The sequence below is a fragment of the Camelus dromedarius genome, chromosome 3, assembly GCF_036321535.1.
Source record: "Camelus dromedarius isolate mCamDro1 chromosome 3, mCamDro1.pat, whole genome shotgun sequence".
In the NCBI taxonomy this organism is placed as follows: domain Eukaryota; kingdom Metazoa; phylum Chordata; class Mammalia; order Artiodactyla; family Camelidae; genus Camelus; species Camelus dromedarius.
The window spans coordinates 95,544,373-95,562,256 of record NC_087438.1 but is presented as its reverse complement, the minus strand read 5'-3'; the positions used below and the strand labels follow the sequence as shown (position 1 = coordinate 95,562,256).

The window sequence follows — 17,884 nt, the reverse complement described above, 5'->3', positions numbered from 1 at the left end:
GCCTAAGAAAACGGCTTAGAGTGCAAACACATGGTCTGTTTATTTCCCACTCGTTTATTTGAGTAGAATTGGAAATTAAATTTCCCAGGAGGTCCTAACGCCCCTCTTTGTGTTCTTTTCACTCAGCCCTGGACCCATCCAAGGACCCCTGCCTGAAGGTGAAATGCAGCCCTCATAAGGTTTGTGTGACCCAGGACTACCAGACCGCCCTGTGTGTCAGCCGCAAGCACCTGCTCCCCAGGTAAGCCGAGGGCTAGGAGGCGCTCTGCTGCCGGCAGAGCTGGGGTTCCTGATCTCTGACTGGGGGACTTGGGGGTGAGGGGGAGCAGGTGTCTGTATCTGTGTCTTGCGTGGTACGTGGTACCTGAACTCTTGCCATGGTATGAATCTCAGGTCTCAAAGACATATTTGCAAAGAATGTTAACATCTTGATTTCCTTTGAATCAACTTCATTTAACTCTGAGCCTTCATTCAAGAAAATGCACAGAAAGTCCCTTCCTGGCCATTGTGGTGGGGCTTTCCTCCTCCTTGGATGACCCCAGGATCCGGGAAGCGTCTAGCTAAGGAGACAGAAGCTGTACATTTAGTCTCCTGGTTGCTACTGACATCCTCACCCTGATGATCCTTTGAGGTCTGTTGAGGCTGGGGAGGAAGGAGGAGGGTTGTCTGCTTCCATGCTGTATGGGATGTGTGCATCTCCGCCAGGCTGGAGCCCTGGGTCCTGCCTCCTCGAGACCACGAGGCCACCATTCCTCCCGAGGACATGCACTGCTGTTTCCTCAGGGCACAGCCTTCTCCAGGCCAGGAGGAGGTCTCTCCTCTTCACAGCTGTTAAAGCTTCTGTCTCTTGCCCCACCCACTCCCAGCACCCCGTGGGCTTAGGCTTTCACACAAGTGACAGAAAGAGCCTTTGCACTCAGGCCGTTCCTGCCTTCAGTCCTGCAGATACTTGAAGCAAGAAAACACACACGTGCGCACACACAAATAGGCTTTTTGAAAGAATGGGATTGGATGGGGTACGGGTGGGAGAAGGGTGATTTCGGTGCCAGTGTACCGCCTGTACAGTGGAGAGGTGCAGCGATGGGCACTGGAGTCACACACCCTTGGGTCACTACCCTTGATTACACACACTTGGATTCGGCAACTTTCTCTGCCATTCACCTGCACTTCACCGTAACCACAGGCGAAGAAAGTAGCCTACTGGAACTCGATTCCCACTGAATTCTGCCTCCCTGTAACTTTTGCTCCTTGGTTTCAGTTTGACCCTGGGACCATGCAGAAGGCGTCCTCTACCGTCTCTTAGTTCTTTAAGTCTAAGTAACGCTTGCCACTTTGGCTACTTCTCTTGGGACATGCGTTAATTTCCCTCGGCCCCTGTGTGGTTCCCTCCGAACTTGCATGGGGAGCACCCATCCTCTGACAGCGTGGCCCAGCTGAGGACCAGCGCTCCTTGGGTGGTGGGACAGCGCGGAACAGAACCCCCGTCGCCCCTGCCCCTGCAAACCTGGCACCTACAGCAACAGACCTAGGCTCTGTGATCACCTAAAATAGCCAAGCTCAAATCAGATTTGAGGTATTACAACACATTAGCTCTTCCCCCAGAGCGGAGTGTCCTCCCTGGAAGTAAAGATAGATCTCATCCCTGAGCCTTCAGTGTGCGGCAGGCATTGTGCTCAGAACCAGCAGCCTTGAATTCCTCCAACCATTGTGTCAAGTTGGTATTTATTTTTGTCGTCGCTCTAAAAATGAGAGGGCTGAGGCAGAGAGAGGCATGAGTAGCTTGCTTTTGTATAGCTAGTAAGTGGCAGCCGTGACTCAAACCCAGGACTGCCTAGCTCCCAAGCTTGTGTTTTTCGTCCGTACCATGTGTTGGCCTCACGATTCAATCTGTTTTGTCATTTGTTGTCATTTAACAGAAAGGTCTTGAGTACCTACTATGTGCCAGGCTTGTGTTAGGACTGAGGCTACAGAGGTAAACAAGGGACCCTATTCCTACCCTGAAGGAAATCACATTCAATGCAGAGTGAGATTTAAAAAACAGATTTTTGTTGTTGTTATTATTATTCAAACATCCTTTTAAGGCATACATGCCCTGAGCAAACTATCCTAGATGATTCTGCCACCCATGATTTCTTCCATCTCTGAAGGAGGCAAGATGCAGCCTCTTTTGCTGCAAATACCCAAATACCCTTTGGTAGAGTGCTGTAGGTTGTTCAGCCATCTGGCTTTGTGTCTGTGTGTGTGCACGAGTGTGTGTGTAACGTGAACAGTCCATTGCCTGTTTCCTTCTAGAATACAGCCCTTTCTGTAAGTGCCAGACAAGAGATTTTTAGTTTTAAGCTCAAGTCTGTCTTGAGACCGAGGCAGCATCCTTTTTGGTATTCAGGCCTATTCAGGTGTAAATGGGGTTCTTCCGGGGTACCCCGTGTTTCTGTGTTGGAAACACCGCCACTTTTTTTGTGTGTTGAAAGTGTAATTCTCATCTCCCACATCTCCTGGTGGCCACAAAATTACAGTGGCCAAGAGCATAGGTTTCGGACTGAGACCCTTCAAGGCTCCGTTCCCAGTTTGGCTCCTTCCTAGCTGTGTGCCCTTGGCAAGTTTCTTTACTGTCCTGAATCTGTGCCTTCTCCTCTGTAAAGTGGTTTTAATGAAAGCACTTACCCCCTTCTCTGTCTCATTTGCTGGGATACATCCTCTAGTAATTCTTGTGGAGAGGGTTTATGGGCAGTTAAGTTTTACTCATTCTTGCGTAGGGTATTTTATGTCCATTTTTGATGAGAGGTCAGTAAGATGGAGGTGTGTGAGGTACGTAGTAACATAATGACAGCTAACCTGACAGTTACTAAAACAATTGTGATGATAGTTACTGTTACTGTCTGATTCCTTCTGGAAGGTCAGCCACCAAACCTCCCATTCGCATGCCCCTGAGAAAGAAGTAGCTCATGCAGCGGCCCTGCCCTCATCCCGGTCTGACTGTTCTGGCCTCTGGAGTTCCTGCCCTAGGAAACCTTGAGGTGTTGTAGGAGGGTCCCAATGCCATTTGTGCCGCCCTCTGTGATTCTCAGCAAGGTAGGACTTGCAAGAAGATTGCATTTTTGATGATGGATACCGATTGTTCCTGGAAAAGCAGCCCTAAGAGGAGACTTTGACTGAGGCGGGTGCCCACTGCCTCATCAGGATTTGGGAGGAGACCTACACCTGGGGAGGCTCCGCAACGGTGTTGGCTGTGGTTGTGGGTCCGGCCTCCCCACCCCAAGGCAGAATTACTCAGCCCTATCAGCCAAGTGCAGACCTCCTCTTAGGGTCTTGGACACCTTCCCAGATGAAACATCTGTCCTCCCACATTATACTTCAGGGGTCCCCTCTGACCAGGGAGATCATGTTGACAACCCCATTTACTCATCAGTCAGGAAAGTAATCTTTCTGTCTGTGAGACATCTGTAGGCAATCCCGTCAGCCAGTCTGGCCTCTGCAGCCTCTCAAGAGGTAAATCCTGCCCGCCAGGCAGGCACTCACAGGGAGAGGTGGCCGGGCCGGCCTCGGGCGGTGGCCGGGCCGGCCTCGGGCAGATGACGAGGCTGCAGACTTGGGCTGTTTCTTTGCAAGCAGATTGAGGCAGAAGGACAGTGCCTCCGTGAGAGAATTTCATAAGCTTTCTTTGCCCTCGGAGATTGAGTGAGTGGAGACGCTGTTGGACACGCACACCTGCGACTCACAGTGTCTGGTAGGTGAACAGGCAATTTCAGCGGGGGATAGGTGGGGCAACCAGCCCTCCCTCTGCTGGGACACTTCTCCTTTATTGGGATGGTATTGGGATTTGTATTTGGTTTCCTTGAGAGGCTTCAGCTAAACTCACATTCCCTTTGGAGGATTCTCTTTGGAAATTCTGTGTTTCATCTCTTCTTGCTGTTGAGCGATATTGATTGGGGTTGGGAGAGGGTAAATTCTTGGTAGGATGTTCATCTTTTAGGTTCTCCAACGGGGCCTTTTACACACTAAAGAGCAGTGTGAAGGCAGCCCAGACTCAGGGAGCCTTCTCTTAAATGACTTTTTCTTAATATTCTAATTAATTTTTGATATAACAGTAGTTGATGCTTATTACAGAAAACACTAAAAGTATAGACAAGTAAAAAGGAACAGGAAATAGGCAATGGTCACATAATCTAAAAATAGTAATTCAAATATTCCAGCACCTTTTCTTCCATTCTTCTAGTTGTAGGTTTTGTCCATTGGTTTGTTTTTGTCAAAATTTGATTATCAAGTGGTACCTTTCCAGTGTATAAAAATTTGTATTGAGCTCTCTTCTTTTAATATTTATAAATGAGTATTTTATGATACTGAAGCTCTTTGTAGATATAAATCTTAATGATTGTATAATGTATGATTTAAAAAATTAACTTGAAACAGATCATAGACCTCAATACAAGAGCTAAGATTATAAAAGTTTTGGAAGAAAAGAAGAGTAGTAACCTTGGGTTTGACAAAGATTTCTTAAATAGGACACACAAAACATGAACTATAAACGCCAAAAAAACAAAAAAGAGAGAGAGAGAAATCTACAAATTGGATTTCATCAGAAGTGAAAACTTTGATCTTCAAAAGACGCTGTTAGACTAATAAAAAGCCACAATGGGAGAAAATATTTGCAAAACATATGTCCAACAAAAGATTTGTTTCTAGAATATGCAGTGGAAACATATGTCCGTGTAAAGACTCAGTCATAAATGTTCATAGCAACTTTGCTTACAATAGTTAAAAGTCGAGGGGAGGGTGCAGCTCAGTGATAAAGTGCATGCTTAGCATGCACAAGGTCCTGGGTTCAATCCCAGTACTTCCATTAAAATAAATAAATAGATAAATTTTTAAAAATCCAATTACCCTCCCTTCCCCCAAAAAATAAATAGCTAAAAGCTGGAAATCAATGGGTGAACAGGTAAACAAGTTGTGGTATATATTCTTTGCAGTGGATTAATAGCAATTAAAAAAGAAAAGCTATTGATACATGCAATAGCATGGACAGATCTCATAATAATTATGCTAAATGAAGACAAAAACAAAAAAAAGTGTATGATTTTCATTTACATGAAATTGTGGTGGATGTAAGTTTTGGTGACCAAAAGCAGATCATTGTTTGTCTCGGGGAGCAGGTTGGCGGGGTGCTTGATGTAATGCTTGATAATGCAAAATGGACCTTGGGAAACAGTTAAGTCAAGCATTGGCCTTAGGTGCCAAAGATGCTACTGGCAGATGGGTTTGTTTGAGGAAGAAGAGTTTTTAATACAGCAATGTGTTACTCTTCCTGACTTAAGTTTAAAAAATATTCTCTTAGGCCTTCTTAAAGAAAATACCCCCTTAGGGTATGATTCATGAAAAAAAAGTGGACAGAAAGTCATACAACTTGCGGAGGGACCGGCTGTCAGGAATTCACTGCCAGTGGGGTGGCCCGCTCTGATTTATGGTTCTGGGTGGGCGAGAGAGGGGGAGGGCTTCTCCCTACAGAACGCTGAACATTGATTTCACCTCTCTGTTGCCATTGATTTTCGTTTGGTGAATGGAAAATTGAAGCATTTGTTTTAAGTCTCCCAGACAAGCCGCATTCTCAGATTCTGCACATGCGTTGTGAATGGGAGGAAAAGCTGTCAGGGTGGGACTTGCGGTGTCTGAGTGTATCCTTGGAAGCCTCCTGGGAGCAGTGGGAACTAACCTGTTTTTAAACCAGGAGTTGATGGCTGGTCCTCCCGATGGTCTAGGCCTCTCTAAGGTAATAGCCCTTTATCTCTACTTCCTAATAATTATCTGGAATAACAACGAATCCTCCTCCGCACCCAGCAAAGAATTCAGATCCAGTCAAGGCTGGCAGTGCAGTAGACCAATCTGAGAGCTCTCTGTCTTTTATGTGAACTTGAAAAAAAGAATCAAAGTGTCTGAGGTCAGAGAGAAGTACATCACAGAATGTGCCTCACATACCAAACTCTCACAGGATATTTGAAAGGATGACGGTTATTTCATCTCAGTTTTGTTTTACAACAAAGGACTGCCTCCCACTACAGGGGCTTTGAATGGGTTGATTATACACACACGTTTGTCTCAGATTGGGAGACACACAGCCACGAGGAAGGTGGGTAGTTCCTAGGTGCCTGGATGGCTCTCTGGTGCCTTGTTCCCAGTTACCAACAACGTGTGATCACACCCACAGCCCTTGCTATGACTTTAAGTTGATGTGGCTCATACCCTTTCTCCGAGGAGCCTATGAATGGCCTTGCATTCTGTTCCCACCTCGAGGGATCTTCAGGTCCCGTGTCCTCTCGGTAGGCTGCTCAGGAGGGCGCAGTGCTATTTCTAGGCTATTTGTGGAATTGGTGCCGCTGGGTTTTGAGTTGAGGCCCCCTTTTGAATCAGTCACCTTTCTAAACAGAGAAACTGCTGCTGCTGGGGTCTGTTGTTTTGGGAATACCTACCACTAGGCCCTAAGGAAGACGTAGGGAGGGTTGTAGGGTCCAGAGCAGCCACTCACTGATCGCCTCCCATGTTGGGCTCTCTTGGCAGAGAGGACCTCACTGATGTCTCGCAACAGCCTGCAGGTCTCTTACCGTCCTCATTTATAGATGGGGCTGTCGAGTTTCTATCAGTGACTTCCTCGGTGGCACAGGGGCAGTTTTGGAACAAGGAAGGAGGGATGCCATGCAGCCTCCTCGGCTGTGGAGTCGTGGGTGTGAGCTCTCACTAGTTAGTTGACTTTTGCCCATGGTGCTGCAGCCCACAGGCCTACCAGCCCGCCTGTTCCTGATCCTGCATTCACTGCCGCACACAGGCCTGGGCCCTTCTCTCCCGCCTCCTGCCCCTTTCAGAGCCATTGGTGGGGTCTCAAGTATTAAACCCATGTCCTCCTTTCTGTGCCCAAAGCGATAATGCTGGGTTCATTTTTTCCCTTTGTGGTTTTTCCAAAAGCAATCATTCCAACCACATGTCACTGAAAAATAGATACTTAATTACTTTAAACCACAGCCATTGAAAAAACAAACAAACAAAAAAAACAAAACCCCAACAACTGAAGTACTATCTCCTTCTCTCTGTAAGGACCCGGGTGTTACCCACGTCCTCACTGAGCAAGATTTCTTAACTCAAGCAACACAGTTACCATCTCTCTTCTTTCGTTTTCCTCTCTGAAGCTGAAGATATTGATTAGATGAGCTTGGGGACAAGAGCAGCAGAGAGTAAAATACAGTTCATAATGGAGATGTGAATAATTGGGTGGAATTTTTAGTCCCTTGGAGTGGGGCAGGGTTGGGGGCTGCTGGTGGGCGACAGGAGTGAGAGGCACATCTTACATTGGAAGGCAAATTCACTAGGCAAGTTTTATAAATGCATTAAAAATACATTATGCATATATATGTATGTATAACTGAATCACTATGCTGTACACCAGAAATTAACACAACATTGTAAATCAATCATACTTCAATTAAGAAAATCAAAATCATGACTGCCAGTAAAATGTCCCAGACCCATATCTTGCCCTGCCCAGTTTTCCTCTTTTTTTTTTTTTAAACCATGCTGCCTGTGCCAAAACAGTGTTACATCTGAAGATATGGGGGCAGGGGAGTGTGGCAGGGTTACCAGGTGAGCCTCCTAGTACGTCTCAGGGCCTCTGCCTGACTGGGCAGTTTCTGGGTGAGGCTCTCAAGGAACAGACCCTCTGCCCCGCTCTAGTCCTGTCTGGCACCCTCCTCCAGGCTGCCATCTCCACCTCCTGGGCTGCACTGCTGGAGAAGGGCCTCCTTCCAGAGGGAGCCATTCAATTTCCATTGGACGCCAAAGCACTGGATCCTTGTCTTTTTTTTTTTTTTTTCCTTCTTTTGAGCCAGGTTCTGTGTAGAGGAGATGGAGAATATTTTGTGGTGGACTTCTCAGAATATGCGTGTGCCCAGGTGCAAAGCTGCTGGAGAGCTAGTCAGCCCAGAGTTCTTGGAGCTGGGAATGGCTGTGGACAGGGCCAGGGACTGATGGAACACCACTCCCTCATTTCCTCCCCATCTCTTACACAGCGTTCAGTGCACCACCCTGCTCTGTGGTTCTGCCCCAGATCACGGGGCTGCAGTTGCTGTGTTCCCAGGTGTCCTTGCATAAGAAGGAATGTACAGAGTGGTATATTTCATGCATCAGATTTAAGTGGGCGAAAAAGTGGAGGCTGAGGTGGGTGTGCCACCCTTTGTTATTGTGTTACCTTCGCGTAGGCCTGATGCAGGCCAGGCTCAACCTGGAGAATCTGTCAAGAGAAGTGTGTCTGGGACCAGGGTAGCTGGAGTTGTGGCATCGTCTGTGCACAAATGGGTCCTTTTTTTTTTTTTAATTTAATTTTTTTATTTTTCTTGGGGAGACAATAAGGTTTATTTATTTACTAATGGGGATTGAACCCAGGACCTTACGCATGCTGAGCAGGCTCTGCCACTGAGCTATAGCGTCCCCCACACTGTCCCCACAAATGGGTCCTTGAATTGCTCCAGGGGACTTGTGTCCCATGCATGGTCTTCCTGGGACTCCAGTCTCCCGTGTCTGTCCAAGCAGGTGGACCCTTCCTTTCTGGCATTGACTCCACCAGCACAGCCGGGGGCACATGAGGAGCCCCTCATGCATGGACCACGGGTGACCTGGGCCTCTGAGCAGCCAGTGCAGATGTCCTCGGGCTGCTGTGCCAGTCGGTGTGACACCGGGCAGAGATGTTCCCAAGATCATGGAAGCCCCAACACCCCGCCCTGGCCACCTCCCACAGTATGGCCTCTGCCTCCCTGGGTCGTGGTCTCCCGCCTTTGCGTCTCTCTGATTCCTCTGGATCCAGCCCAGACCTGCCTCCATCACCCTCCCTCGCCTAGTCCTCCACCCACAGTGAAGCCCCCCTCCTCTGGGCTTGTGTTCTGGCCACTCTATGCATGGATCCTGCATTGTTCTCTGCCTGCCCATTGTGTTTCCTGGTGGCTCCGACCCTGCCCCCCCATCTCGCACAGCCTGGCTCTATCCCTGTGCGCTGACCCAGCTCTCTCTGCCCCTCTGTCCACAGGGGCCCCTGCACATTCTGGGGTGCTTTCCAGGATCCAGGGGAGCAGTGCCAGTGTGGCCTCAGAACACAACCATCATCTATTGCAGGGGTGATCAGATTGGTTTTCCCGCATTCACTTACGTCTGTTTTAATTTTCTTAGACCTCTTTCCTTTGCCTTTGTTATTACTCAGTCTGCTGTGGCCTGCTTGCTGCTCTGCCGAAACTCATCAAGATCCCACCTCACAGGTCTTCACTTTAGATGTTTGTTCTAAGATTAACTCAACCAATGAACCGTGAAAGACATTCTTTATGGATGTCAGGCACCAGAGTAGGGCCCATCTGAGGCACTGACCATGAGGGTTCTGGGGCCAGAAAATGGACTCGGGATGATTTAGACGGGCATCCAAGGCTATCTTTAGATGTACTTTTGTTTTAAATAGGATGTTCTCAAGCTAATGTCCCGTTTTTAATGTTCCTGATGAAGGGGGTGGGCAGAGGGCAAGGCCTTCTATGCACAGAGGGACAGGAGAGATGAAAGTTAATTAGTTTGGGGACCTTGATACCTTTCCAAGGCACTCTCTTAAGTGACAGTTTTCATGGGTGCACGCTGACATGAATGTGGCTGTCTTACTGAGGAGTGAAAGGCGCCTCTTCCCTCCTGTCTTGTCTGCAGCCCTGCCACAGCTGGCGGTGCTGAGCCCCTGCTTCCCATGTGCTTGGTGGGAGGGAGGAGGCTCCGGCTCAAGCTTCCACTGCTATAAGGAATTCCCAAGTGGAGGGCGAAGTGGCAAGGCTCCCCTCTGGCCTGGAACTAGTGTCCTTGTCTGGCAGGTACCAGGAAGGCCATCTGTGAAGGTGATGGTAGTGAAGGGCTTTCAGGCTTGAGTCCCCACTGCCGTTGCTTTGGTAGGACTGGTTCTCAGGAAGTGGCTCCCGTGCCCTGGTGATGACGGCTTAAAGGTCACTCATTCAGATAAGCTGCAGTCTGATCACTTCTTTATTTAACAAGTATTTCCGGTGCCTTCCATCTGCCAGCCACTGCTGTGTGTTTGGAATTCTGTGATGAATGGATGCCGTGGAGATTAAAGTCTGTTGGAGAAGACAGATGAAAAGGAAGTATCAAATGAATTGTGATGTGCATTAAGTAGGATAAGAGCAGGTACCGTGAGAGGGTCACTTGAGGGTGGTTGAAGGGGGTGAAAGGTGCAGAGTAGGGAGGAGTGTTCTTGGAGGGTGCGAGAGCCTTCGCAGAGGCCTTGGGTCAGGGAAGGGGGAGGGACTTGGTATCCTAAAGGCAGTGAGAGGAGAGAGACCTGAGTAGCAGGAAGGCAGTGATGGAGGGGGCCTGCCTGCATGATGCCAGTGAGGGAGGCAGGGCCAGACCGATTGGAACATGCTGGGGTGACACTGGATTTCCTGCGAATCTACTCACTCTCCAACTTAAGCATTTTCTACTTGTGCCTTTTTTTTTTCTTTCACTTTGTGCAATGGGTGAAGTTGGCTTGCTGCTCTTAATGGCTCTGTTGATTACTTATGGACCTTTGGTGGAGAATCTAAACACTTTGTTTCAGAGCAGCTCTCAGAGCAATACTTGGTAGATGTCTGCAGAGTGGAGGGTTGGGATAATGGAGTAATGCTCCCTGCAGGGCGCCGTTGATGGAGTGTAAATTGGTTACAACATTTCTGGTGGATATTTTGGCCTCATTGACCCCATGATTCCACACTGGAGAATCTATCTCACGGAAGAAAGTAGAGATACACATAAAGATTTATATACAAGGATGTTCAGTACACTGGACTACAGTATTCAAGAAATGGAAACAACCTCCTCTTTGTCCATCATAGAAGAATGCTTCTCACATTCTCACATACGCACAGATCAGAGTATGCCTTCTATAGAATCCCTTTCGTCTAAGTGACCTCTGCTTGAACTTTTGCAGTCTGGGGAACCTCTCTTCGCAGCCTTCTGAGATGGACCTTCTGTCTTTGGACAGCTCTCACTCGCTGTGTAAGATGTCTTCCTTGTATTGAGTCAAAAGGTTTTCTGTTGGTCACGTCTATCCTCTGGTCCAGGCTTTAGTCTGGAATAGCATTAGGACACAGGGTTACTGCTCCTTGTGCCAGCACATTCTTGAGCATCTTGTCTCTACGTAGGAGCCACTGGGTACCTGAATAAGTGTCACCCACAGTGGCCAGTGATAAAGAGCTGCAGGGCAGGAACACGGGGCTGGGAACATGGGGCAGATGTGCTTGGAAGAAGGGAGGGGCCATCTGAGACATCTTCTGAGAGGGATGGCATTGGAGCTGGCCTTTGGGAAAGGATGAGGGGAGCCTGGCAGGAGAAGGTAAAAGTGTTGGAGAAAACATAAGACCAAGGGAGCTCGGCTTAGTTCTTGGCCACCCCAACCCAGAAAATTCCCTACCAGTGAGGGCCACAGAGACGCGAAGGAGCTTGTCAGGGGCTCTGGCTTCTCTCTTCTGACCTTGACCATGAAGAACGCTTTCAGAGCAGGTGAGAGTTATGCTGTGGATGTGGCTGTACCTGCATCCTGCCGCACTTGTGGTGAGTGGCCCCACGTGGGTGGTTTGCGGATGATGGTGTTCAGCTGGATCTCCTTGGATACTGTGTCTCTGTCAGCTTCCAGCCTGTCTCTGTGCCTGTCCTGTAAAAGGCAGTGTCCCCAGTGCCATCTCCCCACTTCTCCATTTTGCTGACTTGTTCTTCCTAAAGTAGATCATATGCAGCCCTCCCAGACTGGGGTCATTTTGCTGCCTGTGACCAGAAAACAAATGTGGGTACACTTTCTCTTATCCACACATCTCATAGTAATTAAACACACGCAAGCGTGTGTTTTCTAAGATTGTAGCAGCAGAGCCCGTGGTAGGTTTGCACATGCCTGCACGCACTCTTGTGTGCACACCTGAGCTTACAGATAATTAGCAGGAAGCTGTGTTAGCAAAGCCCTCAGTACTTCTGGCCCCTCCTGCAAAGAGGCAGGGTTATGAACACTCAGAGAGGGAGGCAGATGAAATTCTCGGCCCTGGGCTTTACTAGCTTATCATTTGATTTTTTTCCAATTACCATGTCCATTGCTAAAGATTTCCTCTAAGGTCTCAGGGCAAAATGGGACCGCTTTTTCTTGGGCCAACAAAGAAGATCAGCAAATAAGAAATCCAATGGGGAGGCCAAAGGTCAGTGGGTAATAGTAACAGTTTCTTTTCTGCCCCTTTTTAGGAGAAAGGGATTTTTAAAACAGTGCACTGCTATCCGTTATCCTAAGGGAATAAAGAAAGCTCAGTGGTTCTCTTACATTTCCCTAATAGCTGCTATTACACTGCTGGCTTGGCACTTTTCGTTAACAAAGCAAAATTGTAGCTGGGCCCTGTGAGTGTGTGTGTGTGTGTGTGTGTCCATGCACACAAGTTTATGTGCAGGTCCCAGTGGCTGTGCTCTTCAACAAGCTGAACTTTGAATTAAAAACCCCACTGTCTCTGCCTTACAGAGCCTCTTGGTGCCAGTGGCCATGCTCTGTTGTCCCCTTAATGGAAGGTGACTGCAGGCATTCTCCAACCAGTTAGTGAAATTTGCATAATCACATCAGCCTGCTAATCTTCCTGATCTGGTCAGAAAGTACTGAGGGCATTGTGAGTTTAGGCCAGAAGTAGGTTTGACTAGGGTCCCTGGACATATCTGTTTGGTTTCAAGTAGAAGGAAACCTTGATCGAAGTAATGCTCAGAAATGTGAGAAACATCAAAGATCTGGGTTTGTAATCTGGCAAGTTCCTTTTTACCTTGTCTTTTACTCATTGGCCACATAGATTGCTTCTGACATTCTTAAATGTGGAATGGCTTGGGGGTGCTGATGGGGAGTCCTGAAATTAACAGCAAATGTCCTGCCATGTAGAAATTTTCTTGGGTAAGTTAGTAGTCTATGAGAATCTTCACTGTCTCAAGATGTGAGTAAAAATAAAAACACTTAAGGTAACACCTAGCCCCAGATAAACTCAGTCATTCAGAGTTCATTAAATATCATTGTGCTTACTAATAATTGTTACATGTAATGGGTGTTATAGGAAGTACATTTAATACACACTAGCATTATCTTTGATTCTTTGCCCAATTTCTGGCACATAGTAGGTATGTAATACATGTTTACTGAAAAAGACTGCCTCTAGGATCCTAACCACTTTTGGAATATTTATACCTTTAGTTTCGATAGCTTTGCTTAAACAGACCTTCAAAATATAATATAGAAACTTAGTTCTGCTAGCTCTGACCCGTTGATCTTCACTGAAACCTTTGAGGACTGGTCAGGGGGCTTATATCTAGCTGAACTTTTTTTATTTTTTCTTCCGCCCTCCTTCTTGCACCTGGGAGATCTTTCTTCTGTTTCAATCAGGTTAGCTTTTTCATACACTCCTGGAGCAATGGAAGACTGGCAGACAGGGTAGACTTGACAACATGCATTTCTTTAAAAATTCTGAAAATGTGTTAAATTTTGAACAGATTAAACCAGCAGTACCTAATTGTAAGAGAGTCGCATAATAGACATTTAGAGTAACAAAATCAAAGTTTCCTTTCTCGCTGAGGGTGTGTTCCCTCTGCAGTGTGCCCCCTTAATCATTCTCAGTTCTTTTACACGTGCACGGACAGGGTTTTTGGAAACTTCTGTCTGGCTATTGAATCCTGTCATCTGTGAAGCCTAGATTCTTCTTCCCCCAGCTGCCTTGGCCATTACACAGCTCAGGTGAAAGGCAGGTCATGGAGCCTCCAGTTGAAATGGGCTGCAGTCCAGAGGTTGACTGACATTCACATCACCCAGAGAGATGTTGCTGCTTGTAGAATTGCATCCATTCCAGACACACATCTTTTTGGTGGCCCTTATTCTTCTTTAAAAACTTTCAAAATATGCAGTTTTCCTGTGGATTTGCAGGTGCTTTAGAAACCTGGCTTGGTGGTGGTTTGGAAGCATGCCTGTGGATTGATGGCTCTTGGCTTATGTGGCATCTGTTTATCTCTTCTAATGCATTTGAGCCTTGACCTGGGGTATGTCGAGGCCCCCAGCCTCCTTATCTGGGCCATGTCCGATGAGGGGAAGCCATGCAAGGTCACTGGCTTTCCTGTGAGTGACCTGCCAGCTGGAATCAGTAGATGCTCCCCCCTTATGAGCAGGGCCCACCTTGTGAGCCTGAGTCCTTCCCATCCCCGTGGGTCTGCTTTGTTCATGAAGTCTCCCCGTCTCCCTCCCAGCACAGCTTCCCGAGGCCCACTGTCCCTTTCCTCCCTCTTGGAGCTGTGGGGAGGAGTTGGTGTGACAGTTCACGTAAAGGGCTTAAAACAGTGCTTGGAGCGTTGTGAGAGCTAAGAATGTGCTTGTTATTGTTGCTGGTAGTAATAGTAGTAGTGTCAGCAGAATGATATGTCCTCAAGAAGTGCTCAGCTGCCACTGTCATAGTTGCACATTTGCCCTTTTCAGTTTCCAGGTTCTGTAAGCAGTGCGTCTTTGTACCAGGGAGTGCCCAGTAGCACTCAGGGCACTCCTAGGGGCACAGCAGTTACTCTCTGGACACATTCTTTGTGCAGTTCTCTAATAGACATCTGTTTATTAGGAGACATGGACTCTCTTTGGAGGATCTGGTGTCTGAGACCTTCGTTTGGAAAAAGAGAGAGACTTCTGAGCCCGTGGGTACCAGGACTGAGAATGTCTCATGTGGGAACCTGTCTCTCTGCTTTTGTAAATGACACAGGCCATTATGCTCTTCTGTGTAATTTTATGACTGAGTATAATGGCTCAAATAACCCTAACAACGAAGGAATGATAGCCTCATTTTACATGACAGATTATTTCAATGGTTAACATGTTTCTCATTTCAATTAACATTCATGATTTTGTCTCTGGTTCAAAATAATAGCCACCACATCAACTCTCTGAGTATCTTCCAGCCTTGTTTGGGAAGCAATTAGTTCTGATTTTGCAAGTAAATTTAATCTTGTTTTTGAATGGGCAATTTGATATTAACATGAAAATAAAATGCATGTAGTGCTGGCGGCCAGCAAACACACAGTGTGGCTGCTGAAAGGGATGATTCTTGGGTAGGTTCTCCGTGCCTCTGAGCTGACAGGTCTACCTTAGAGATTGGGTGAGAGAACAAAGACAGGACAGAGAAGGTCCTGGGACTGGGCTAGTTAGGTAAGCCTCCGTTTTATTTTCCTTCTGTAGAACGGAGGTAATGACAGCCTCTACCACCAGGGGGTCGCTGTGGGTGAGGAATCAGGGAGATGTGTGCAGGATTGCGACAGGCATGTGACAGTCTCACAGAACAACTGGAGTGCTGCTGCTGTCATTTGTGGTCTGGAATTGCCTTTCTCTCTCACCAGCTGTTCATACATGGGGTGGAGGAGTTCTCTCTAAAGTTACGCAGACGTGTTAGAATGCACAGGGTATTGAATAAAATGAAGGGCCCTTCTTCAATAACTGAAAAAAAAGTCAACAATTCTATATACACTTATACAGACTTAACAGCCCCCACCCACCACATCATTCAAATATTTTTGACACACATTGTTGAATGTCATCCTGTGCAATTGATAACAGGAAATTTACACCTGCATATGTACTTCTGGCTGGAAAAATTACGACAGAAGTCTTTGTTCTGACCCTGCTTGACTTGGGCCCTGATTCTGGCCCTTCTCTGCCTGTGGTTGAGTGAAATATTGGGTCACAACTGATGTCATCAAAGACTCCCTCACTGTCAACTTGGGGCTTGATTGGTGAGGGTGAGGATATCTGAGTGAGGAGCAGCAGAGTCCAGTGGAAAGCAAGAGCAGGAAACCCTGACATGTGGACTTGAAGGTTGAGGTTGACATTTCTAGGAACTAGGAAGGAAGGAGCAGTCATGATCTGGCCTGCCTCGCTTGTGCCTGGGGCCATCTTCAAAGGGTGTGTTCATAGTCCACTCTGCTGCCAATGGTGAGTTGCTTTTACAAATAAAATGATTATTCCTAAGTGCATTTGCATAGTATACCTTATAGAAATGCTCTGAATGGTGTTCCCAGAAGTAGTTTTAGAACAAATACCAACGTATAATTAAGTGCCATGCTGTTAACTTTCTAGAAGATCCAAATGTCCCATTATTTGAATACTACCCAATAATGCTTGCTGACAATTCCTAGTGTTTGAATTTTCACTTTAAGCTACATTTCTTTATAAATACTACTAAACATAATGTTCCCTATTTGTTTAAAAAACATAAATAAAATATTTTGATGAATGCAGGAAAAAAATGTACTATTTCAGCAATTCTTGAGGATTCCTGAGAATTCTGATTTCTCATTCTCAAATCTTGAAAATTAATATCTGTTGGGACTGTGGAACAACTGCCTCAGAGGTCCTTCTGCAGCTTTGGAAGCTGTCTGACTTTGAGAGGACGGGGGGTCCTTCAGCCCTCAGATGACCATGAGAGTCCCCCCCTACCCACTTGTATGCTGTCTTTAGAAATTTTTGCTAATTAATTTTTTCTAGTCTGTATTAGGATTTCTGGGTCTGTTGAATTTTTGTTGCTTATTTTTCCTTCTAGTTAGTGCTAATAGTTTCCAGAAATAAAAGGAGAAAGTTTTAAATGTCCAAATTAATAAATTCACTTATTTCACTGAGCGAACCCATGTGGTGAGGGTCAACCATGTTTCCAAGCACAAGAAGCCCAAAAATGATTAAGATCCAGTTACTCCGCTTGAGGGGCATACACTATATCGCAGAAGATAGACGCAAAATGACCTGTTTTGTTCTGTGGTAACTGTCACAGTTGGGTCTGAACAAGGCGTAATGTTGGAACAAATAATGTCATGGTTCATTCTATGTGGGTTAGGGCTCCCAGGGGGAAGAGAAACTTAATGAAAGGCAGCCAGTCTGAAGCTTGGACGAGGGGCAGACATTTGCTCTGTGAGTAGAACGCATTTACGAAGTCACATGGACTTGAGTTTGCGTGGTACACGTATGTGGCTGATAGGACGAGCTGGAGGTCAAATCAGTAGGACTGAGTGATGGGGAGAAGTGGTCAGGGCAGAGAAGGGAGGTGTCCAGGATGGGATCCAGGGCTTTTAGCTTGGATGTACCCCATGTCCTATCTGAATAATAGTAGCATCTTAACATGTTGTCTGGCCAAATCAAGGTGCTTGCTTGGAGGCTAGTCAGGGAGCCTGACCAGAAGTAATCAGAGGACCATGGTGGGCTGGGAGTGCAGCCTGACTGCCTGTGGAAGGGCAGAAGACTTCCAGGGGGAGAGGATTTTTGAGCTGGGGCTTGAAGAAAGCCTCATGAGACAGAGAGGAGTGGAGGGTGGAGGGGAGAAATGTGGGTGGGAATAAAGGTGTTTCCGATCTGGGAAAAACCTTCATGATAGTTCAGAGGCACAAAGATCCTTGGTGGGCTCTGGGAAATAGCAGAGGGTGGCTGAAGCAAAAATATTTGGTGTTGGTGATTAGTGTGTGCGTGTGTGTGCGTGCGTGCACATGGAGTTTGTGTGTGTGTGTGCATGCGTGATGTGTGTGTGTGTGGTAGGCAGTTTGGAGAGGGGAGCAGCGCAGGCAGTGACCCAATGAAGGTAGTCTCAGTCAGTTTAACACCAAAACTGGGAGTTCAGACGATACCCTAGGAGGTGGGGAGAGGATGGAAGCTTTAAGCAGGGGAGTCACGTCACCAGATTTGTATTTAAGAATCATTATTCTGCTTCCAAAAACAGACAAGCTGGGAATTTTGGTAAACTTAGAAAAAGAAATAGACTGAGAATAAGCAGTTGAGCAAAAGAGCATAAGAAATGCTGGTGATCCGCCGAGTGTCTGTCTTCTC

General features: G+C 46.9%; 1 protein-coding gene across 1 annotated transcript in view; it reads left to right on the top strand.

The window, feature by feature from the left end:
• SPOCK1 (SPARC (osteonectin), cwcv and kazal like domains proteoglycan 1) overlaps positions 1-17,884 on the top strand; it is a 470,147-nt gene that overhangs the window by 324,662 nt on the left and 127,601 nt on the right. The window contains exon 4 of the mRNA XM_031449094.2: positions 127-241. Coding sequence (XP_031304954.1) covers positions 127-241 — 115 coding nt within the window. The remainder of the gene's footprint in view (positions 1-126; positions 242-17,884) is intronic.